Source organism: Micromesistius poutassou, assembly GCF_964030765.1.
Source record: "Micromesistius poutassou genome assembly, chromosome: 23".
NCBI classification, from domain to species: Eukaryota; Metazoa; Chordata; class Actinopteri; order Gadiformes; family Gadidae; genus Micromesistius; species Micromesistius poutassou.
This window is the reverse complement of record NC_140293.1, coordinates 6,928,016-6,946,320: the sequence shown is the minus strand read 5'-3', so window position 1 is coordinate 6,946,320 and position 18,305 is coordinate 6,928,016. Positions and strand designations below refer to the sequence as shown.

General features: G+C 43.1%; 2 protein-coding genes across 2 annotated transcripts; one reads left to right on the top strand and one right to left on the bottom strand.

Annotated features, from left to right (window-relative positions):
- Positions 1 to 694: 694 nt before the first annotated feature.
- On the top strand, positions 695 to 7,492 carry lgi2a (leucine-rich repeat LGI family, member 2a; the record flags this gene model as incomplete). The annotated part of the gene is made up of 8 exons (XM_084487534.1): positions 695 to 864; positions 1,189 to 1,260; positions 4,043 to 4,114; positions 5,048 to 5,119; positions 5,391 to 5,462; positions 5,852 to 6,021; positions 6,315 to 6,479; positions 6,675 to 7,492. The coding sequence occupies 8 exons, from the start codon at positions 695 to 697 to the stop codon at positions 7,490 to 7,492; spliced, it is 1,611 nt and encodes a 536-aa protein (XP_084343660.1).
- Positions 7,493 to 11,470: 3,978 nt separating this feature from the next.
- On the bottom strand, positions 11,471 to 17,313 carry LOC311368403 (uncharacterized protein). Its single transcript, XM_084487207.1, has 7 exons — positions 17,102 to 17,313; positions 13,982 to 15,932; positions 13,733 to 13,896; positions 13,437 to 13,657; positions 13,197 to 13,326; positions 13,012 to 13,109; positions 11,471 to 12,785 (listed from the first exon to the last, which is right to left on the bottom strand). Exons 2-7 carry the CDS (start codon positions 15,912 to 15,914, stop codon positions 12,539 to 12,541), a joined length of 2,793 nt encoding a protein of 930 aa, XP_084343333.1. The 5' UTR covers positions 15,915 to 15,932; positions 17,102 to 17,313; the 3' UTR covers positions 11,471 to 12,538.
- Between the last annotated feature and the right edge of the window lie 992 nt (positions 17,314 to 18,305).

Below are 18,305 nucleotides of genomic sequence, written 5' to 3'. Positions count from 1 at the left end.
ATTTATCACTACTGTGTCAAGAACATAGGCCGCCTAGTCGTCGTTTCCTCCTCACCGCAAACCCAACCCCCATTCACAGCTGCTGCAAGTCTTCATCCACGAAGGATGCTCCTTCGTGACCCCCGCCCAACCACCAACCACGTTGGTAGGGCGGGCACTTCAATTAACTTGAACTGATGCCACAATGTGTTGTAAATGCGCCATACTTGTTAAAGATCACAACTAATTCAAGACATCAATAAAGAAATCAGCGTCTGGCTGAGTTGGATTAGTTTCTGCCTCCTACTTCTATCTACAATCTTTCTCGTATGTGTCTTTGTGAACTTCCACACTTGAAATGTCTGGTTTATTTCCCCAAACAAACGTGGCCATCACCTCCGATGGGGTTGGGAGTAAATAAGCCTGTGGAGGCGGTGCTGGTGGTGCTGATGCGAGCATCACCGCGCGCTGCAGAGAGCGAAGCCCGCTCAGCCAATAGGAAAACAAGCGGCGTTAATAAATAATGAAAGGCTGATGTGCTGATGTCAGGGGTACATCCGACTCCAGTGCAGCATTTCATGGTGCAGGGTGGACACGCCGTGCCATCTGCCTTCGCCTGTCTTGGTTTTCCTTCTTCTTCCTCTTCGTCCGAGATTACCCTCGCCTCACACATGCACGCCAGACAAGGAGAAGGAAGCCGCAACCAGTTGTCAAGATGTGGACGTTGTTGCGTTGTGTGTGCGTTGTGTTATTCTCGTGTCTGTGTCAACCGGCGCATCTGAGGAAGATCCGGTGTCCTTCGACATGCAGTTGCTCCAAAGAGTCCATCATCTGCGTCGGGGGCACCAATGTGCCTAGGATTAGTCCTAACGACATCAATTCGCTGTGAGTAGTCTTGCCCAAAAACCTGCAAAGAAAATAAACGGCAGCCGTTGTTTTCATTTGAAGATGTGCACGGTTTGGACCGGAGGAGCCCGTTTTAATGCAGCATCTTTTTACGCAGCAATCTCAACATGCAGGCTGTGTGCGTCCAAGTTATTGGCTGTAGTTAACTTGTCAGTCAACGTTATTGTGTGGGAGGCCTGATCTGGATGCCCGGCGGGAGCCTTGATAAGAGTGCCCAGTTTGTTTTTGGTTATTTCCATTTTTTTTTCTTCCCCATTATAGCTGTGGTTCTTGTTGATGGTGTCTGCCTGTGTTGTTCTGCAGGAGCCTGGTGAACGGAACCTTCTCAGAGATCAAGGAGGCGATGTTCGCCCACATGCAGTCCCTCCAACTCCTGTAAGCCCGCTTTATCCATACAAGCCTTTTCCCAGCGACAGGCACACACACGTTTCATGTGTTTTCTGGTGCAGTCAGATATGTGGAGAAAAAATAGAAAAGGGATCTCGGTTGTTTTTTTTGGGGGGGGGGGGTTGAGGTTTAATGGGGAAGGTGTTGTACTAGAGGCCGATTGGTTCCTGTTAGTATAGGACTGACACCATCCTCACCAGACCAGGTCTTCACAGGGGACAGCGGGTTCCATTATTGCATTTGGAAACGGGTCAGGTTTGTTAATCACAGCTAACAGTCTCAAAGGGCCCACAGACCCACAGTACATTGCATAACATAACGTTTAAGTACATTACGTTACGTTATACGATACCTCAAGCCTTATACCTCAACCCCCCCCCCCCCCCCCCGGAGAGGAACACACCCAGGTGGCCAAGATGAATCTGTGTCTCCAAGGCAACGGGACTGATGTGTGCTGATCGGAGCCACATCTGGCATTAGGAGATATACAATAAGTATAGTCAAATATCTAAAGCAATGTAAAATATATAAAGCAGTGTGTATATAAAAAAGTGTCAAATATATAAAGCATATATGAAACAGTGTAAAATATCTAAAGCAGTTTAAAATATATAAAGCATATATGAAACAGTGTAAAATATCTAAAGCAATGTCAAATATCTAAAGCAATATTATATTTAAAATATATAAAGCATTGTATATATACAACATTGTAAAATATATAAAGTATTGTCAAATATCTCAAGCCTCGACAAATTATGTTAAATCAACAATAACAACGATAATGGCCATTGGCATACATTCAAAAGTCTATTCTTCTAAACGGGACGTTTCAGGATTCAGACTTTTAGGTGAAGCCAAACCAAAAACATCTCTAGCCATCAGAACCCAATGAGATCACGGTGGAGTAATGCGTTCGAGCACATCAGGAATCAGTTTGATCTGAGCCAGCGCTCACGGAAGAGGCCTGCAAGTCAAAAGATTATCGTTATCAAGGATGACATGATGGCTGGTTGTAATTCCTCTTAATTAACTAACAACTAGTGCCTGTGTTTTGGCAACGTCCATATCGAGTGTGGGCCTGGAGCAGAGAATAGTTCTGTTATTAACATGATTACTCTTGGACAGTACGACGATAATACAGCTTGATATGATACAATCCAAAACTGTACAGTAGAGTACGATGCAGTGGGTACAATCTGATAGAGTACCCCTCAAGTACAGTAGAGTAGCCTCCAATACAGTAAAGTACAGTCAATACAGTATTATACAGTATTGTGTCATCTAAGTCTACTTTAAAACAAAGGGAGTGTTATTGAGTTGTTTAGCGGTTAGTTGAAAAGGTGTGGTCTGAGGCATCTTTCAAACGCTGGGGTTTCAAACAAGGGACCTTTGTAGCTGGGAGGCAAACACCCTACCCTCTCTACACCAGACTAGTTTACGATGCTCCTCGAACAACACGACCAGAGTGCTGAGCGTTATCCCGAATCAGCAGTTCTGCGTTAGAACGAGGTGTACATTAGAACAATCAGAAGCAAAGTGCCATCCGGTTGGGAGAGGGGATAGAGCCGAACGCATCAGGAATGGATTATTCTAGGGCTGCTCACGGCAGACCGAGAGGCCAGGTAACGCTGGTGAGGGAACAGGGTGTCCTCTGGATCCGTCTGCTCACTTAGACCTCTGAACGTCGCTTTGAGGTTGGCTCATCTTCTGTTGATCAGTTGAACCCGTGTTCACCAAACGATGTGAATCTCAACACCTCTTTTTTTGTTATTATTGTTGTTATCTGTTATTATTTACATAATTATATAGCGTCCACCTTAGCTAGAAAACAATGGTTGAAGGGTATTAGGGTATAAGTCTATTAGGTGTATTAGGTGTGTATTTGTAATGGTGATGTTGTTTATGGGGTATTGAGCAAATAAAGATGTCAAATATCGATTTCAAAATATAAAATGTAAATATATATTTTATATATTTGTACACACAGTAGCCTATTAAAATGCCTCTATCATCATGTGACACAAAAAAATAGAATATATTAATAGCATAAGGACTTTAATTATAGTTTGAAAAGTAAAACAAATGTATCATATCCCTTGTCAAATTCCATATTCAAACACTTACGAATAAAGAATAACGATTTTTTTTTTCACACTTTTTTTTTTCCTTCAATGCGAGCAATGTGATATGCTGACTCCCTGTGGTCTCGCTGCTGTCAGCAGTCATCGCTGGGCTTGTTAGGACGATTATGTGTCCTGTCATGTCCTGTTATGATGACCTGGCCCTCCTCTGGTCACTGGGAAGTGTATTAACTCAAGGAGATAGGAATACATTGGCATGTAGTCATTTAGCAGACGCTTTTATCAAAAGCCACTCACGAGTGATTGCTGAGAGTAACCCTCTTGTACAGCGATCGATTCTGAAGCGGCTACAAAAAGTGCTGCCTGAGCAAGTTTGTGAAACGCAGCAAAACGACCGGACAGAGTGCAGAGTGGCTTTAGGAATCAGATGAAACTATGTATCATTCTTTATTTGATAAATGTTATGTGTTTCATGTTATTTTCATATTTGGCTAATCATTCTCCACGGTAGATGTGTTCCGGGTAATTCCTGTGGGTAAGACGTGTGGCAATGTGCAACGAGAAATCTATGGCTACATTACAAACTCTGGTTTTATTTTAACCACCACCACACGAAAAACAGCCAACAGATACTTCACGTCTTTACACGTGACTTGTGTGATTCTTGTCCTGCTTGTGCCTTGCAGACTTCTGAATTCCAATTCTCTAACCACTATACGAGATGACGCCTTCTCTGGCCTGCCACACCTGGAGTACCTGTGAGTCTTTGCCACTTTCAGAGTCATGATACCGCCGTCCGATGAAGCAGTCTGTATGGACTTCAAAGAATGATTATCGTGCAACTATCTGGTTGTGAAGGAGACAATGTCAAATATCATATCTGATGTTTGTATGTGCCGCATGTCCCTTTCGTCTGTGGTTGGCTTCCCAACTGTCGTGGCAATTTCCTTTAACAGATATTGCGTCCAGGACAGATGAGATTTCTAAATGCAAAAAGCACACAATACTTGGCAGACAATTATCCTAGGTTTAATGCATGCATACATTAGACTCCTCTCTAGCAGAGTGAGTCCAGAATACAGTTTGACAGAGTTATTTATACCGTTTCAGATCCTTCCCACATTGCAGATGTCAATAATCAAATCAAGTAATGTTTACCCAAGACACAGAGTTGCCTGTGTTCTTATCAAGCAGAAGAGTGCCTAAGAGGATGTCTTCTCCCTTGTGACCGGTTTACCCAAGTACGAAGGTTACATTATTGGTTGACTCTAAGGAAGGTAGGCCGGCGACCCATGCAGAAGGGTTTACATTTATATTATTATTATTATTATTAATCTTTAGTTTTACCAGGGTATTCACATTGAGACAGTAGTCTCTTTTACAAATTAGCCCCGGCCAAGAAAGACAGCACCTAGCTAAAAGACACATAAAAACAGAGAAACAGAGTAAGATGCCACTGAGGAAGGTGGGACAGCTGACCAGAGCACATTGACGACATGATTCACTGGTGAGTTGACTGAACCAAGCACAAAGGTCAATAAATAGACGACTCTGGGGAAAGGCAGGATGGCAAGACAATACGCAAATTTAGAAAACAAGGCCTAAGTTATAAAATGAACAACATGTCGATTTTTCCATCACACAACGCAGGACTAATGTCATTCTCAACATGGCGTTGCTATATTTTACAGATTCATTGAGAGCAACCAACTGGAGACGGCATCAAAGTATTCCTTCAGGGGACTCCGGGACTTGACTCACCTGTAAGTTGTTATATTATTGCGGTCCAATGTTAGTGCTGCATTGGGATCATTAGTCTTATAGTTAACAACTCAGTGTCACAGATGTAACAGCAGTGCTTTAAGCATTCAGTGGCTGATCTTCATGAATACATGCACTGTCCTTTTCCTGATTCGTTAAAGAAAGCTTACTCTGGTGTATCCATTGCATAAATGTAATGTTTCACATTGGCTTAAAATGATGGGTTACCTGTATCTTGTTCATATTGTCTCATCAGTTTTCTTTCTTTTGCAGGTCTTTGGCAAACAACAAGATAAAGGCCTTGCCCAGGGATCTCTTCATTGACCTGGATTCATTGATCGAGCTGTAGGTTTGGTTTAGTGACTGCTGTACCAGCCGCTGCCCTGTATTTAACTTTCTTGCGTGTACTTTGATTTTCTGGTTGTCGTTTTTTGCTTTAAGCAAAAGCTTTGTTTGGGTTGCTCGGATTAGTCAACTGCAGAGAGATTTTGAATCCCATCCATGAGGTTCTAGGTTTGATCCACTCTCCTCAGCCATCTTGTAAGCATCCATGAGCAAGATGCCTGACCTCCCCATCCCACAGAGGGAGATCAAAGATACCATGCCTTGTCCCTGTATTCTCTGTGAGTCCCTTTGGACCGAACGGCCGAATGTATAAATAGCGGAACGGCGGGACGTTTTGAAGGCCCCCCCGCGCTGCGGACGTATCGCCTCACACGTGACCTTCTTCCCAGGGACCTGCGTGGCAACGCCTTTGAGTGCGACTGCCGGGCAAAGTGGCTGATGTCGTGGCTGAAGAGCACCAACGCCACGGTGTCCGATGTCCTGTGTGCCGGGCCGGAGGCCATGAAGGGCAAGCGGCTCAATGACATGACCAGCCTGCACAACGAGTGCACCTCCACGGGTGAGGCCGGTCAAAAAACAGCAATATATCGCTGTCGGTACAGTAAGGATGTTCATAGAACCAAGTGCCAAGTACTAACACTCACTAGGTTAACCCATTCCCCGTATACAACAAAGATAGCTAGGATAAGATGCTACACAATACACAAAGTACTGTTTTTATGTGCCAGGACGTACAACATACAATACGTGCGTAAGAGGGGTGTGGATGGGGGGGTGTAAGGGGGGAGGCAATGCAGCGTCTAGGTGCTCTGTACCCCCGCTGTACGTTCAAAGCGCTGTGTATCCCCACAGATTTCACTCTCCACCAGTCCGTGGCCTCGGAATCGCTGTCGGTGGACACGTTCACGTACAAGAATGACGTCTACGTGGCCATTGCTGCTCCCAACACTGAGAGCTGCATGGTTATGCAGTGGGACCACATTGAGATGAACTTTAGGACGTACGACAATATCACAGGTGTGGAAATGTCCTGACGAGAACTGAGACCGTCTCCATTGTTTGCTTGTCAATGCCATCGATTGATATATCAAAATATCAGCGGTGGTTTTTTGTTTTATTCACAAGTTGCCTGTACATAACATAACATCCTGTTTCATGATATTCCACCCTACTTTTTTGGTTGAACACGCTTGCCCCTCTCCCCCTCTCTAGGCCAGTCCATTGTGGGGTGCAAGGCTGTGGTCATCCAGAGCCTGGTGTTTGTCATTGTGGCCCAGCTCTTTGGCGGCTCCCACATTTACCAGTTTGACGACGACCAGAGCCGATTCAACAAGTTCCAGGACATCGAGGTGTCCAAGATCTCCAAGCCCAACGACATTGAAACCTTCCAGATCGCCGGCGACTGGTACTTTGTGATCGCCGACAGCTCCAAGGCGGGCCTGTCCACGCTGTACAAGTGGAACGACAAGGGCTTCTACTCGCACCAGTCGCTGCACGAGTGGTTCCGCGACACGGACGCAGAGTTCCTGGACGTGGACGGCAAGGCCCACCTCATCCTGGCCAGCCGCTCCCAGGTGCCGGTCATCTACCAGTGGAGCCGCAGCAACCAAAAGTTTGTCCAGCAAGGCGACATCCCCAACATGGAGGACGTGGTGGCGGTGAAACACTTTCGGGTCAAGGAGGAACTCTACCTGGCCATGACGCGCTACATCGGGGACTCCAAGCTGCTGCACTGGGGCGCCAAGCAGTTTGTGGAGATCCAGGCACTGCCGTCGCGAGGCTCCATGATCCTGCAGCCCTTCTCCTTCAAGGAGCGCCACTACCTGGCGCTGGGCAGCGACTACACCTTCTCGCAGATCTACCTGTGGGACACGCAGGAGAAACAGTTTGAGCGCTTCAAGGAGGTGTACATCCAGGCGCCGCGCTCCTTCACCCTGGTGTCCACCGGCCGCAGGGACTTTATCTTTGCCTCCAGCTTCAAGGGCAACACTCAGATCTTCGAGCACATCATCATTGACTTGAGCTTGTGAGTCCGCCCGGGGTGTCCAGAGGGCCGAGCGACAGGCCCCATTGCATCCAAAGTCTTCCACTCTACACGTGTGCTTTCCTTTTTTTTGTAAACGCAGAAGTAGAGGGAAGGGATACGACAAACGTCCTAAATTACTGTTATGATTTATTTCTGTATTATTTCTGTAAATAGTAAACTTCTAGGTCGGATCCTAGTCTTTTTATCAGACTGGATATCTTTAGCTTCTGTCCATCCTGCTTAGTCTCATGGCTTGTCATTAGTTGTGAAGTGCAAGCATATCGGAAAGGTGTTGACACACTAAAGGCTTGGCAAACCCACCTATCTACATTTCAATCCTCTGCCAAACAAAATAAAACAAGTGTTCAGCCTTACATGAGCATGGAATGATAAAAATGCATTAATTTTGCAAGGATTTTAGTGTTCCATGCGTTTGTACCAGCACAACAATGGTCCAACTTTATCCCACATACTTGACTTTCTGTTTTAGTTCAGCCAAGACAGTAAGGATTGTGGTTGCTCATCAGTGTAAACTTATCTCGTCTAACCCAGTGCAACTGCGTCGCCCCCTATTGGCTGGGAAGACTCAGAATTCTCACTTGCTTTGAAATCAGGGAAAAGCCTCCGAAGCACAAATCTTTAGCTATAGTTTCTGCCAGGAAGTGGTATCTAGTCATTATCTTATCATACTTTTGACATGATGCATTAAGAGTTAAGGGAGCATATCTTTTGTGTCCAGAGGTAGAGTAGTTTACTGTAATTTTTCGTAGTGCAAAGAAAAATAACCACTCAGAGGTTAAATAGGAACAAATCATAGGAGCTACATTAGTATTCATGAGTAAATAAAGAGATGTTGTTGGTGGAGGACCACATACATCATTGACATAGGCCTATTCATGAACATATTTCTTGGGATCCAGATCCAGTTTGAGACAGAATTTAGCATTTGCATCTCTTGTAATCACAAGGAGATATTGAACTACACCTGCCTGTGTTGAAATGCCTTTCCTGTCATTAATACTTTTCCTTTCCCTCGAAATGATGAATGTGGAAAAAAACAACAAGTGTATGATCACAAACTAGTTTTTGCATCCAAAAATTCTGCATTTTGCAACAGCATGGCATTCCTCAACAGAATGTTTAGCAAAAGATTTTTTGGGATACAACATTGACATTCTCCAAGCAAAGAGTGTTTACCTACGCTAAAGGAATGCCTTTGATCAGGGCGGGATTGATATCCAGGCTGTATCATATCGTTCGGATTACGTTTTTAAACTAACTAACTTTAAGCCTGGTGAATGTTTCTCTAAAACGATACTGTAAACGATCTACTAAATATCAAAATAAATACGATTTACAACTATAATCTAAAGTGGTTCTGTAATCTGTAATCTGATTATTTACCATATGCCACGCATTAGACGTGCTAATACACATGCACACATTGTAAACCAGTACAGACATTTATTAATAGTTTGTACAGTGTGTGTGTGTGTGTGTGTGTGTGTGTGTGTGTGTGTGTGTGTGTCACAATGCAATGTATGAAAGGGCTCAAAGGAAACACTCCCAAAACCCTCAGGGAAGAAACCCTGATGGCGCGTTCACAACAAAGGCGAAAGTCAACGTATAGATGCGTTCCAGGTGACAGGCGCCTGGAACGCGTCTATACGTTGACTTTGTATGGAGTCGTGCCGCCCCGTCGCTTTTGGTGTGAACGCGGCTTGAGAAGGAACGCAGCTGAGGGAGGGACCCCTCCTTCCAGGTAGCGTTAGGAGTGCTGACATATGATGACACAAACAGTAACATAGGCCATGTAGGATGGCCTTCTCAGGACCTAGATTAGGTAGGAGTTAAAGGCAGACGTAGGGATTCTTCAACGTGGACCGTATTTCCCATCATTGTGGGTCTTAGTTACTCGTGCGTGTCTAACCGAGTCTCACTCAAGGAGTAGTATCGCGCTGAAAATATTTTGCAGGATATCTCAACCCTCCTTTTCTCAAATATCTTTAAAACTAAGCTGGGTCAGGGCCGTGGCCGTACCCAGCAGACGCTCTGCTCTGTCTCCCCCTCCTGGTGCTTTACTGTCGGTGCAATGGGCGAGGCATTCCCTCGCTCTACACCTGCTGGACATGCACACCTGCCATCCATCTCCGGTCATCATCCTGCCCTAAACCGAGTGGGGTCTGGCTGCAGCCTGTAGGACATGGTTTCAATCTATTCTTTCAATCCCTAACCACTACTACCGTAACTCTAACCCTAACCACTACTACTATCCCTAACTCTAACCACTACTACCCTATCCCTAACCCTAACCACTACTACCCTAATCACTACTACCCTAACCACTACTACCCTAACCCTAACCACTACTACCCTATCCCTAACCACTACTACCCATCCCTAACCCTAACCACTACTACTCTAAGCCTGAAAGGGAAATAATTTACTAAACATCATCGCTGGTGTAAAACGATTTTGACGGTAGCCGTTGGATGTTGGATGTCCATGTCCTACAGGCTGCAGCCAGACATTATTGCCTAAACCCCGGTTCTTCACCCACTCATCGCCAGATCGTTGTTTCAACCACAGTGGTAGATAACCAGTCTCTCTCGGCATTAGTGAATTGTGTATTTCTTAATACTTTCGTGTACCATGCTCCAGTTCGTATAGTCTCCGTGTTCTCCTTTCCCCAGGACCACCAACCCTCCTGCCTGCCATTCACCCTGTGTGCTCCTCCAGCTGCCAACAGGGCCGGTTCTACACTGAATTGCGCCCTAGACGAGACCCCCTCCGAGCGCCCCCCTCCTGGTACGGAATTGCGGACTTGCGTAATTGTTGACGGGGGGGGGGGGGTTGCGGGCAGGCGTGTTGACGGGCGGGGGGGGGGGGCTAGGGTGTTCATGTTTAATAGACATGTTTCATTTCGCTTCTTCTTTTAAATCTATGATTAGTGGGAATTAAGGGCGCCACTAGTGGGCGCCCCCAACACATTTTGGCAATCGCTGGGTCATCCATCCTTGCCTGTCCACCTCTTGTTTATTCTCTACGACTCACATCCTCCAATAAACCTCTGATTTAATTCAACCTCCGTTGTCAGCGTCTGCACTTGGGTTCCCCCCGTTTCGATCGTAACAGTCTGCACTTTCCTCTCAGTTTCAGAGCGAGACTTCTCCTTGAATGAGACTTGGTAAAGAAAAAGTGGTATTTCTCTAAGGATCCTTTCCATTTTTTGAACTGATGAAAAAAAACATACGCTTTGTTTGATGAAGTGATGAACTGATGAAGGACTACATACAACGACTTGACTCCTCCGAATACGTTTTGGCAGTGAGTGAGTCTGTGGTAGGTATGCACCTACAACACGGAAACCTGAGCTATTCCCAATCAGAGGCGTAGCCACCACGGGCGCCGGGCCGGCCTGGATGGGCCTAGGCCCGCCTAATTGTCAGTCCATCAGCCCATCCAATCAGAGGGCTTTCCTTCGTTTACGTTCACCATCTAAAAAAGGCGCGCAAGCCAGCGCTCCGCTGAGAGCTCAAGAATCAGTCAAATCGCGAACAGCTGTGAGAGCCCTCCCACGATACAAATATGAGAAATAAAGAAATATAGCCATTAGACATTAGGCCTGTCTGTCCGTCGAGGAGGACTCACTCGCGCGCGCGCGCTCGCTCTCTCCATCGTTCGATCCAAGCTAATCTAAACATTTTAAAATTGGAATGGAGTCTCCAGGTCGAACAAATGTGGATGAAGATAGGTCCCAAAGTTTCTAGAGAATAATAAAGAAAGAAAGAAAGAATACAATTTAAGAACAATAGTTGAGCGCTACATGCAGCACTCACCTAATTATTCATTAATGATAATAATATACGAAAAAATATTAATAAATTAACCAAAAATAGATCTGATTAACTCTGCCTTGGTGCACAGGCGAGTTAGACATTAATATATGTTGTAAATATATACACAGAAGTTTAATGACATATTATGATTTATTAGTTTCAGGTTTATCCACAAATATAACAGCAGAACATCCGCAGAGATGGATCACTCAGACTACCGAATCCTTGATATATTATAATGAATACAAAGAATACAATAAATACACAGACAATGTAATGAATTCCCCTGGTCTACTTTTTGTTTTCTAAAAACCACATGACTTTAATTGAATATTTGACGTGTAAGCCTACTGCAGAAATTTAGCTTTTTTTTTGTTATGCAAGTGCGAAAACACAAAACATGTTCACATGTTATGCATGGAGGGATAAAACCTGACAGAAGTATACAAAAAACGGACCGCAGAAATACAGCTCATTCTCTGCATTTCCTAATCTTTACACATGATGGCGCAATTTCCCTCAGCAAATATGACAATGTATATAATAATATTACAAATAATAAAAATACTGCGTTATTATTTTCAATTCAGAGCTTTTCAATGTACTCTAATGTAATGTAATGTAAGAAAATTCACAAAGTCACACAATACAAGGGTACAATTATGAATCTGTGAGCGAATCAAACTGCTTGTTCTTATACAAAAAAATAAATTTGGAACCAGCTACATATATAGTTCTCACTGTAGATCACAGAACATCAGAAATGAAGGTTGCTTAACAAACTCTATTGATTAACGCACTTAGCATATTAAGAAGGGAATAAAAAGGAGCCCTATTCATTTAGTGGTTTTGTCTCCTGCTGCAGATAGGTGACCTTTCCACTGATCGAACCCACAGCTGTGGTTCTATCAGAGTCCTCCTGACGCTCCTTGTCCTGTGTGTGGTCTGTGTTCAGCCTTCAACAACAAGCAAACCAAACAGCTTCTGTGTCCAGAAGAAAATCGGACGAGCGAGGTCACAAAAGATCAACCAAAAGTTGAATACTTAACTCAGTCTATTGATTGATACAGTCAGGTTATAAAAAAGACAAATTAGGACCTGCGTGGGTTTAGACAGATGGGTGATTTTATCTAATGCTGCAGATAGGAGACCGATCTATCTATCTCAGATCTATGCTTCACAGCGTCCACCCACCCCATTCAGCCACACATTCATGGTATGGCGGTGACAGAATGGGGGGGTCCTCCTGACTCCTGGACAGGCACAGAGAAGCCTAGAGGCCAGTCCTCCAGGCTGAGCGTGTTCATTGCACCTCCGGATGTGAGGTCCTCCTCCTCTTGAATCATCCTTCTCAGGCTGACCCTGCTGTTCCAACCTTTGTTTTTGGCAAAAACGTAGACACCTCCGAAGAGATCAGGAAATGTGGCCATCAAATCAGTGTCCTCTGCGTCCTCAGGACTGTAGAACAAAGACAATATGATTATTATTAATTATCATTTACAATAGTATCAATATTATGTTATAATGTATCGCTATCTGAAATATATCGGGTCTCAATAGTTGGGGGTTTCAAATATCTGCAATTGAACAAAACATTAAAATTTTGTTGCATAGAAATGAACCAGGGTTAATGAAGGTTATTAGTTCAAGGATGTCTGCAGCCCATCTGATGATCTTTACTTACTGGTGTTCAAGGAGGTTGCGTATGAAGCGAAGTAATCCTGCAGTGTTTTCAGAATACTTCCCTTTGCCGTCCATCTTCTGCACCAACTCCTGTGGAAACTGAAACAGCATCAAATCAGTCTCTCTCTCTCGCTCTCTCTCTCAATACAAAGACACAAAAACAAAGACAAATGCCTTGTGCTTCACCTTGTGTTTCCAGTCCTTCCAGCTTGCCTCCCCTACATCCCCATCCAGTTCATCCAGGAGGCGTTTGTCCGTCACTCTGTAGTTTCTCACCTCCTCTTCATTGCCGATACTTTTTATGTATTCTATTTTTCTGATAAAGGATTCACATTTAAACATTTTCAACAAAAGTAAAAAAAAAAAGGTTAACAATCAATCTCCGGATATGCATCAATTGTCAATTCATATAAATAATCTTAATACCTTAGTCTGGACCAGAAGAAGGGATGGGCCAGGCATTCTTTCACTGTAGGCCTTTCTTTTGGATTTTTGTTGATCATCCATTCAATGAGATTCTTTGCGACCACATCTTGAACATGTTGAAGACTATACTGGCCGTGGTAAATTTTGAACTCACATTCAAAGTCTTGGCCAAAAGGATGATGTCCTCCAGATAGGATGTAATATGCCAACATCCCTGCCACCTGCATGAAAAAGGAAAATTACTTAAACATGAACATTTTGAACACACCAATATTTTTACTGAAAGTAAAAGAAACCTGTATGTCAGCGCTCATCTTGCATGGTACATCATCATATTTATCTAAATTCTCTGTGGCCATCCAGCACTTTGTTCCAGCTCTTTTTGTATGACGGGAAGTCTGCCCTTTGGGCAATGTTCTGCTGATGCCAAAATCAGCCAACCGTGCCTTGTCGCGAACATCTGCAAAATGAAGATATCATTGTCCAGGATAAGACAATATTGTTTGAATGAAAATAGTCTAATGCAACATTTCCACATTCCTTACCTAACAAGACGTTCTGTGGTTTAATATCCCGATGGAGGATTTGAGGAGTCTGACTATGTAGCACACTAAGGCTAGATAATACCTCCTTAACAAGTTTTCTCTTCTGTTTTTCTGTCAAATCAGGTTTTAGGTATTCCTCTAGGGTGCACTCACACAGTTGAAGTGCAAGGTAACCAAAGTTATTATCTTTAGCGTAGTCCATGTATCTCACGATATTTTCATGTTCAAGCTCTGGAAGTCTTAGGTATGATTCCTCGTTCTTCAGCACATTGTCGTTCGTTTTAGACATTCTCTTCACTGCCAACTCAGTGCCGTCCTCTCTGAGGCCAAGGAAGACCTCAGTTCCATCGCTACCCGACGCTATGCGGTATTCTTCATCGTTCACAAACAATATGCTTCCAACTTTGATGATATCCTCACTTTTTGAGAGCTTCTCTAATTTCTCTCTCCATCTGTAACTTATTTTGAACCACTTCTGCTCTTTTCTAAATGTGGTGATGCCAGGTAGGAGTTCATTTGAAACAGATTCCTGGACAGAAGCTGTGGAGAGGTCACTTGAAGCATTGTGCAGTTCATCGTTCTGCTCCTCATGTTTGTTTTTTCTCTTCTTCTTTTTCTTCTTTTTCTTGGGTGCCAAAAGCTCTTTATCAGCTGCTATTGAATCTTCTGATGCTGGGCTTGGGTGGATTAAATATTTTTGCAGGTGCCTTAGACCTTCTTTGAGATTGTCATCCATCCTCATTTCTGCAGATGTAAGAATCCCTTCAGGCACAGAAGTTAACCCAATCGATGTAAACATTTGGTTGGCATGTTCAGTTGAAACAAGGTTTGCAAAAATGCCATAGGCGTAAATTGCATTTGCTGAATGATTATTGCTTATAAAATAAGAAATTCCTGAGCCTAAATTCTTAATGAAATCCCAATCCCAGTCATCTTTCACTTTGGTTTTCTGTGCAATCACATAGAGTGTAACCACAACAATTTCCATTAAACTCTGATTTAACATTGTTGTGGAAAGCAGCTCAAGTAATTTAGGTATGAAAGCCAGTGATATGTTATTTGGTATCTCTGTCAAAGTGCAAAATACAGAATGTAGATTCTTAACAACCAAAAGCTGCAGTCCTTGGTTAGAAATGTTTGGAAAGTGTTTGACAGCCTCCTCAATGTAGAGGTTTATCTTATGGTTGTCCTTCAGCCACTGGATACCCTTACTATGGTATTCTTCCTGCTTTAGCCCAGTGACACTTAACATAACATCAATAACACTATGATGTGTCTGAGGATTCTTAAGCAGCATAACATGATCAAACAACTGGAAAACCTCTTCACAACTCTTTCGTCCGACTACAATGTCCAGATCAACAAAATATTTAGTTTCTGAACAGATCTGGACACCATTCGATGCTAAATGATGTATCATTTTAGATACCTTGTCATTGTAAGCATCATGTTGAGGGATTGGCAAAGTACACGTGGTGACAAATGCACCTGCATTGATTAGTGCTTTTGCAATATCATCTCTGTCACAGATGGCAGCGGCTTGCAGTGGGGTCAGATTCAAATTCATCTGATTACTACTGTCTCCATTTGGATTAGCTTTTGCTGCCAGCAATTTATGCACAAAAAAAATTGGAACTTTGCCAAATGAAGCAAAATGCAAAGGTGTCCAACGATTGCGTGACCATGTGTTTGGGTCTGCAGCTTCATGCAGAAGAACAGAAAAAATTTCCTCCTTTTGAAATGCAACAGCAGCCATCAAAGGGGAGACCTCGTCTTTTAGCTCCTTGCATGGGTAAAGTCCATTAATGTCATGTTTCTTCAGCAGTAGTTTGAGCTTATTGGGTTGGTTGCTGATTATACACTGAATTATTGGGTGTGTTTCCTTTATGATGGGAGCCTCTTGATGGACTAACTGGATCTGCATGATACTCATATCTTCTCTTTACAATACCTGTGGGGTGATAAAGTCATTAGGTCAGTGCAATAGCTGTTGCTGCCTTAAATGCAATATGCAATTAATCGTTGCATCAACATAACAACATGAAATCCACTGTCTCTTGTTCTTGTTATTTTAGTTCACACATCCTTAATCACCATTAATCAGTTCAATCGGGTTTCTTTGTTTTATTGCAATGTTCTGTATGGGGTTTATAGTTTGTGGAGGTTTAATTAAATTTAAATAAATAATATATTTGGTCAAAAATAATTATGTTGTTCCGAGCTTTCCCATTAATTTGCTTCAATGAAAATGCATATTTTGGCAAAACATATCGGAATGGATTGAAATTGGATGAGAGCACCGTGCCTTCATGTGAGTGTGAGTGTGGACGTGTTCAAACACTTGTTTTGTTCAATATGACGGTTGATTTATTTGACTCAAAATGCTAATTCTTTTCACAGGCTCCTTGTTCAGAGCATTCCAGAGGTAGCCACGGGCGGGCCTGGCCTAATTGTCAGTCTTGGCCATCCAATCAGAGGGCTTTCCTTCGTTTACGTTCACCAGTTCAGTCAAATCGCGAACAGCCGCTCCTACCTCCTCCCCTCCTGAACATTGCGTTAAGAGCCCTCCCACGATACAAATATAATAAATAAATAAATTTAGACATTAGGCCGGTCTGTCGGTCGAGGACGTCTCTCTCTCTCTCTCTCTCTCTCTCGCATGGGTCATGAAGTTTTGCGCCAGTTTAAAAAATGTCCGCGTAATTTGTCAGCTGTGATAAAATGCCTTTAATAAATTCCACCTTTATGTCATAAATATAACATGCCTTTGATTAATGCTTGTATTGTGCATCTAATCTAGGCTTATCTTATTTTCAATCAAATTGGCTTTGCCCGCCCTTTTCTGTGCCCAGCCATATGGACCTTTCTGGCTACGCTTCTGGTATGACCTGTAGGCCTACTGCATTTAATCAAATAAGATCACATAAGAGAGCCACTCCCTGTATTTTATCACGTTGCCTGTACAGTATCTAGAACCAACACATGCTAGAAGAAACGGTTTGAACAGTAAAGAAAACGTCACATTTGGGGTACTTTAATGTGACTTAATTAGACAGATATATGACAGATATACCAGAGCTTTAAGAAGACTTCTAGAGACGTGAGGGTCTCTTCACTCACCATTGTCATGGAGAACTTCGGTTCAATGGTTCAAGACGAGACCGAGGAAACATGAAAAGTTTAGTTTAGTTTGATGAAACAGCAGAGCAAAGTAAAGTGATCCTCAGTCTAAAGTAAAGTGAACCTCAGTCTAAAGTAAAGTGAACCTCAGGCTAAAATAAAGTGAACCTCAGTCTAAAGTAAAGTGAACCTCAGTCTCGCCTAGGCCTACTTGGAACTTCTTTCTTGACGAGAGTTTCGTTTCTCTGGTGTGTGAGCTCCTCCTTAAAGGGGACGTGTAATGTACATGCATTCTGTTTAAGGGGTTCTGGAGCCTCCTGTAGGCCACCACGTAGAATGCAGTCTATTCCTGTGAATTTAGAGGTCTGCGCTTCATTGGTTGTTTAAAGTCACATGTTGTTCGTTTCTTGATTAGTTAGCCAGGTTTTAGCCAGCTAGGTTTAAGATTCCTCCTTTAATTTGGCTCCATCTGCCCGTGTAAGCCTTGGAGAAGCTAATGTAACTTAATTAGATTATTGGCTAATATATAGATATATTATACAGTTATATTACAGATATAACAGCTTTAAGAAGACTTCTAGAGATGTGACGGTCACTTTACTCACCATTGTCATGGAGAACTTCAGTTGAATGGTTCAAGACGAGACCAAGAAAACATTCAAAATTGAGTTTAGTCTGATTACACAATGTATCAAAGTTTAGTTTAGTCTGATGAGACAACGAATCAAAGTTTAGTTTAGTCTGATGAGACAACGTATCAAAGTTTAGTTTATCCTGATGAGACAACGTATCAAAGTTTAGTTTAGTCTGATGAAACAACGTATCAAAGTTTAGTTTAGTCTGATGAGACAACAGCAAAGAAAAGTGAAACTCAGTCTCCAGCTTTGCCAACGTGGAACTTTATGTGAGAGGTTTCGTTGCTCTGGTGTGTGAGCTCCTCCTTAACGGGGATGTGTTACGTTCTAATGTATTTGTGGGTTTTTGGTTTTACCCCGTTCTGTTTTTTCCTCTCCCATATTTTTGGGACTACAAATATGGCCGTTCTGGAGTCCGAACTGGGCCCCGTTTCCCGATAACGATGGATCCATGCTCGTACGATCCATCGTACAATGGATCTCACGATGCATCGTTAATTTTAGGGGAGCGTTTCCTGAAACTCATCTTAACATGAACGTGCGTGCTCTGCTCTTACGACGTCGTAGGA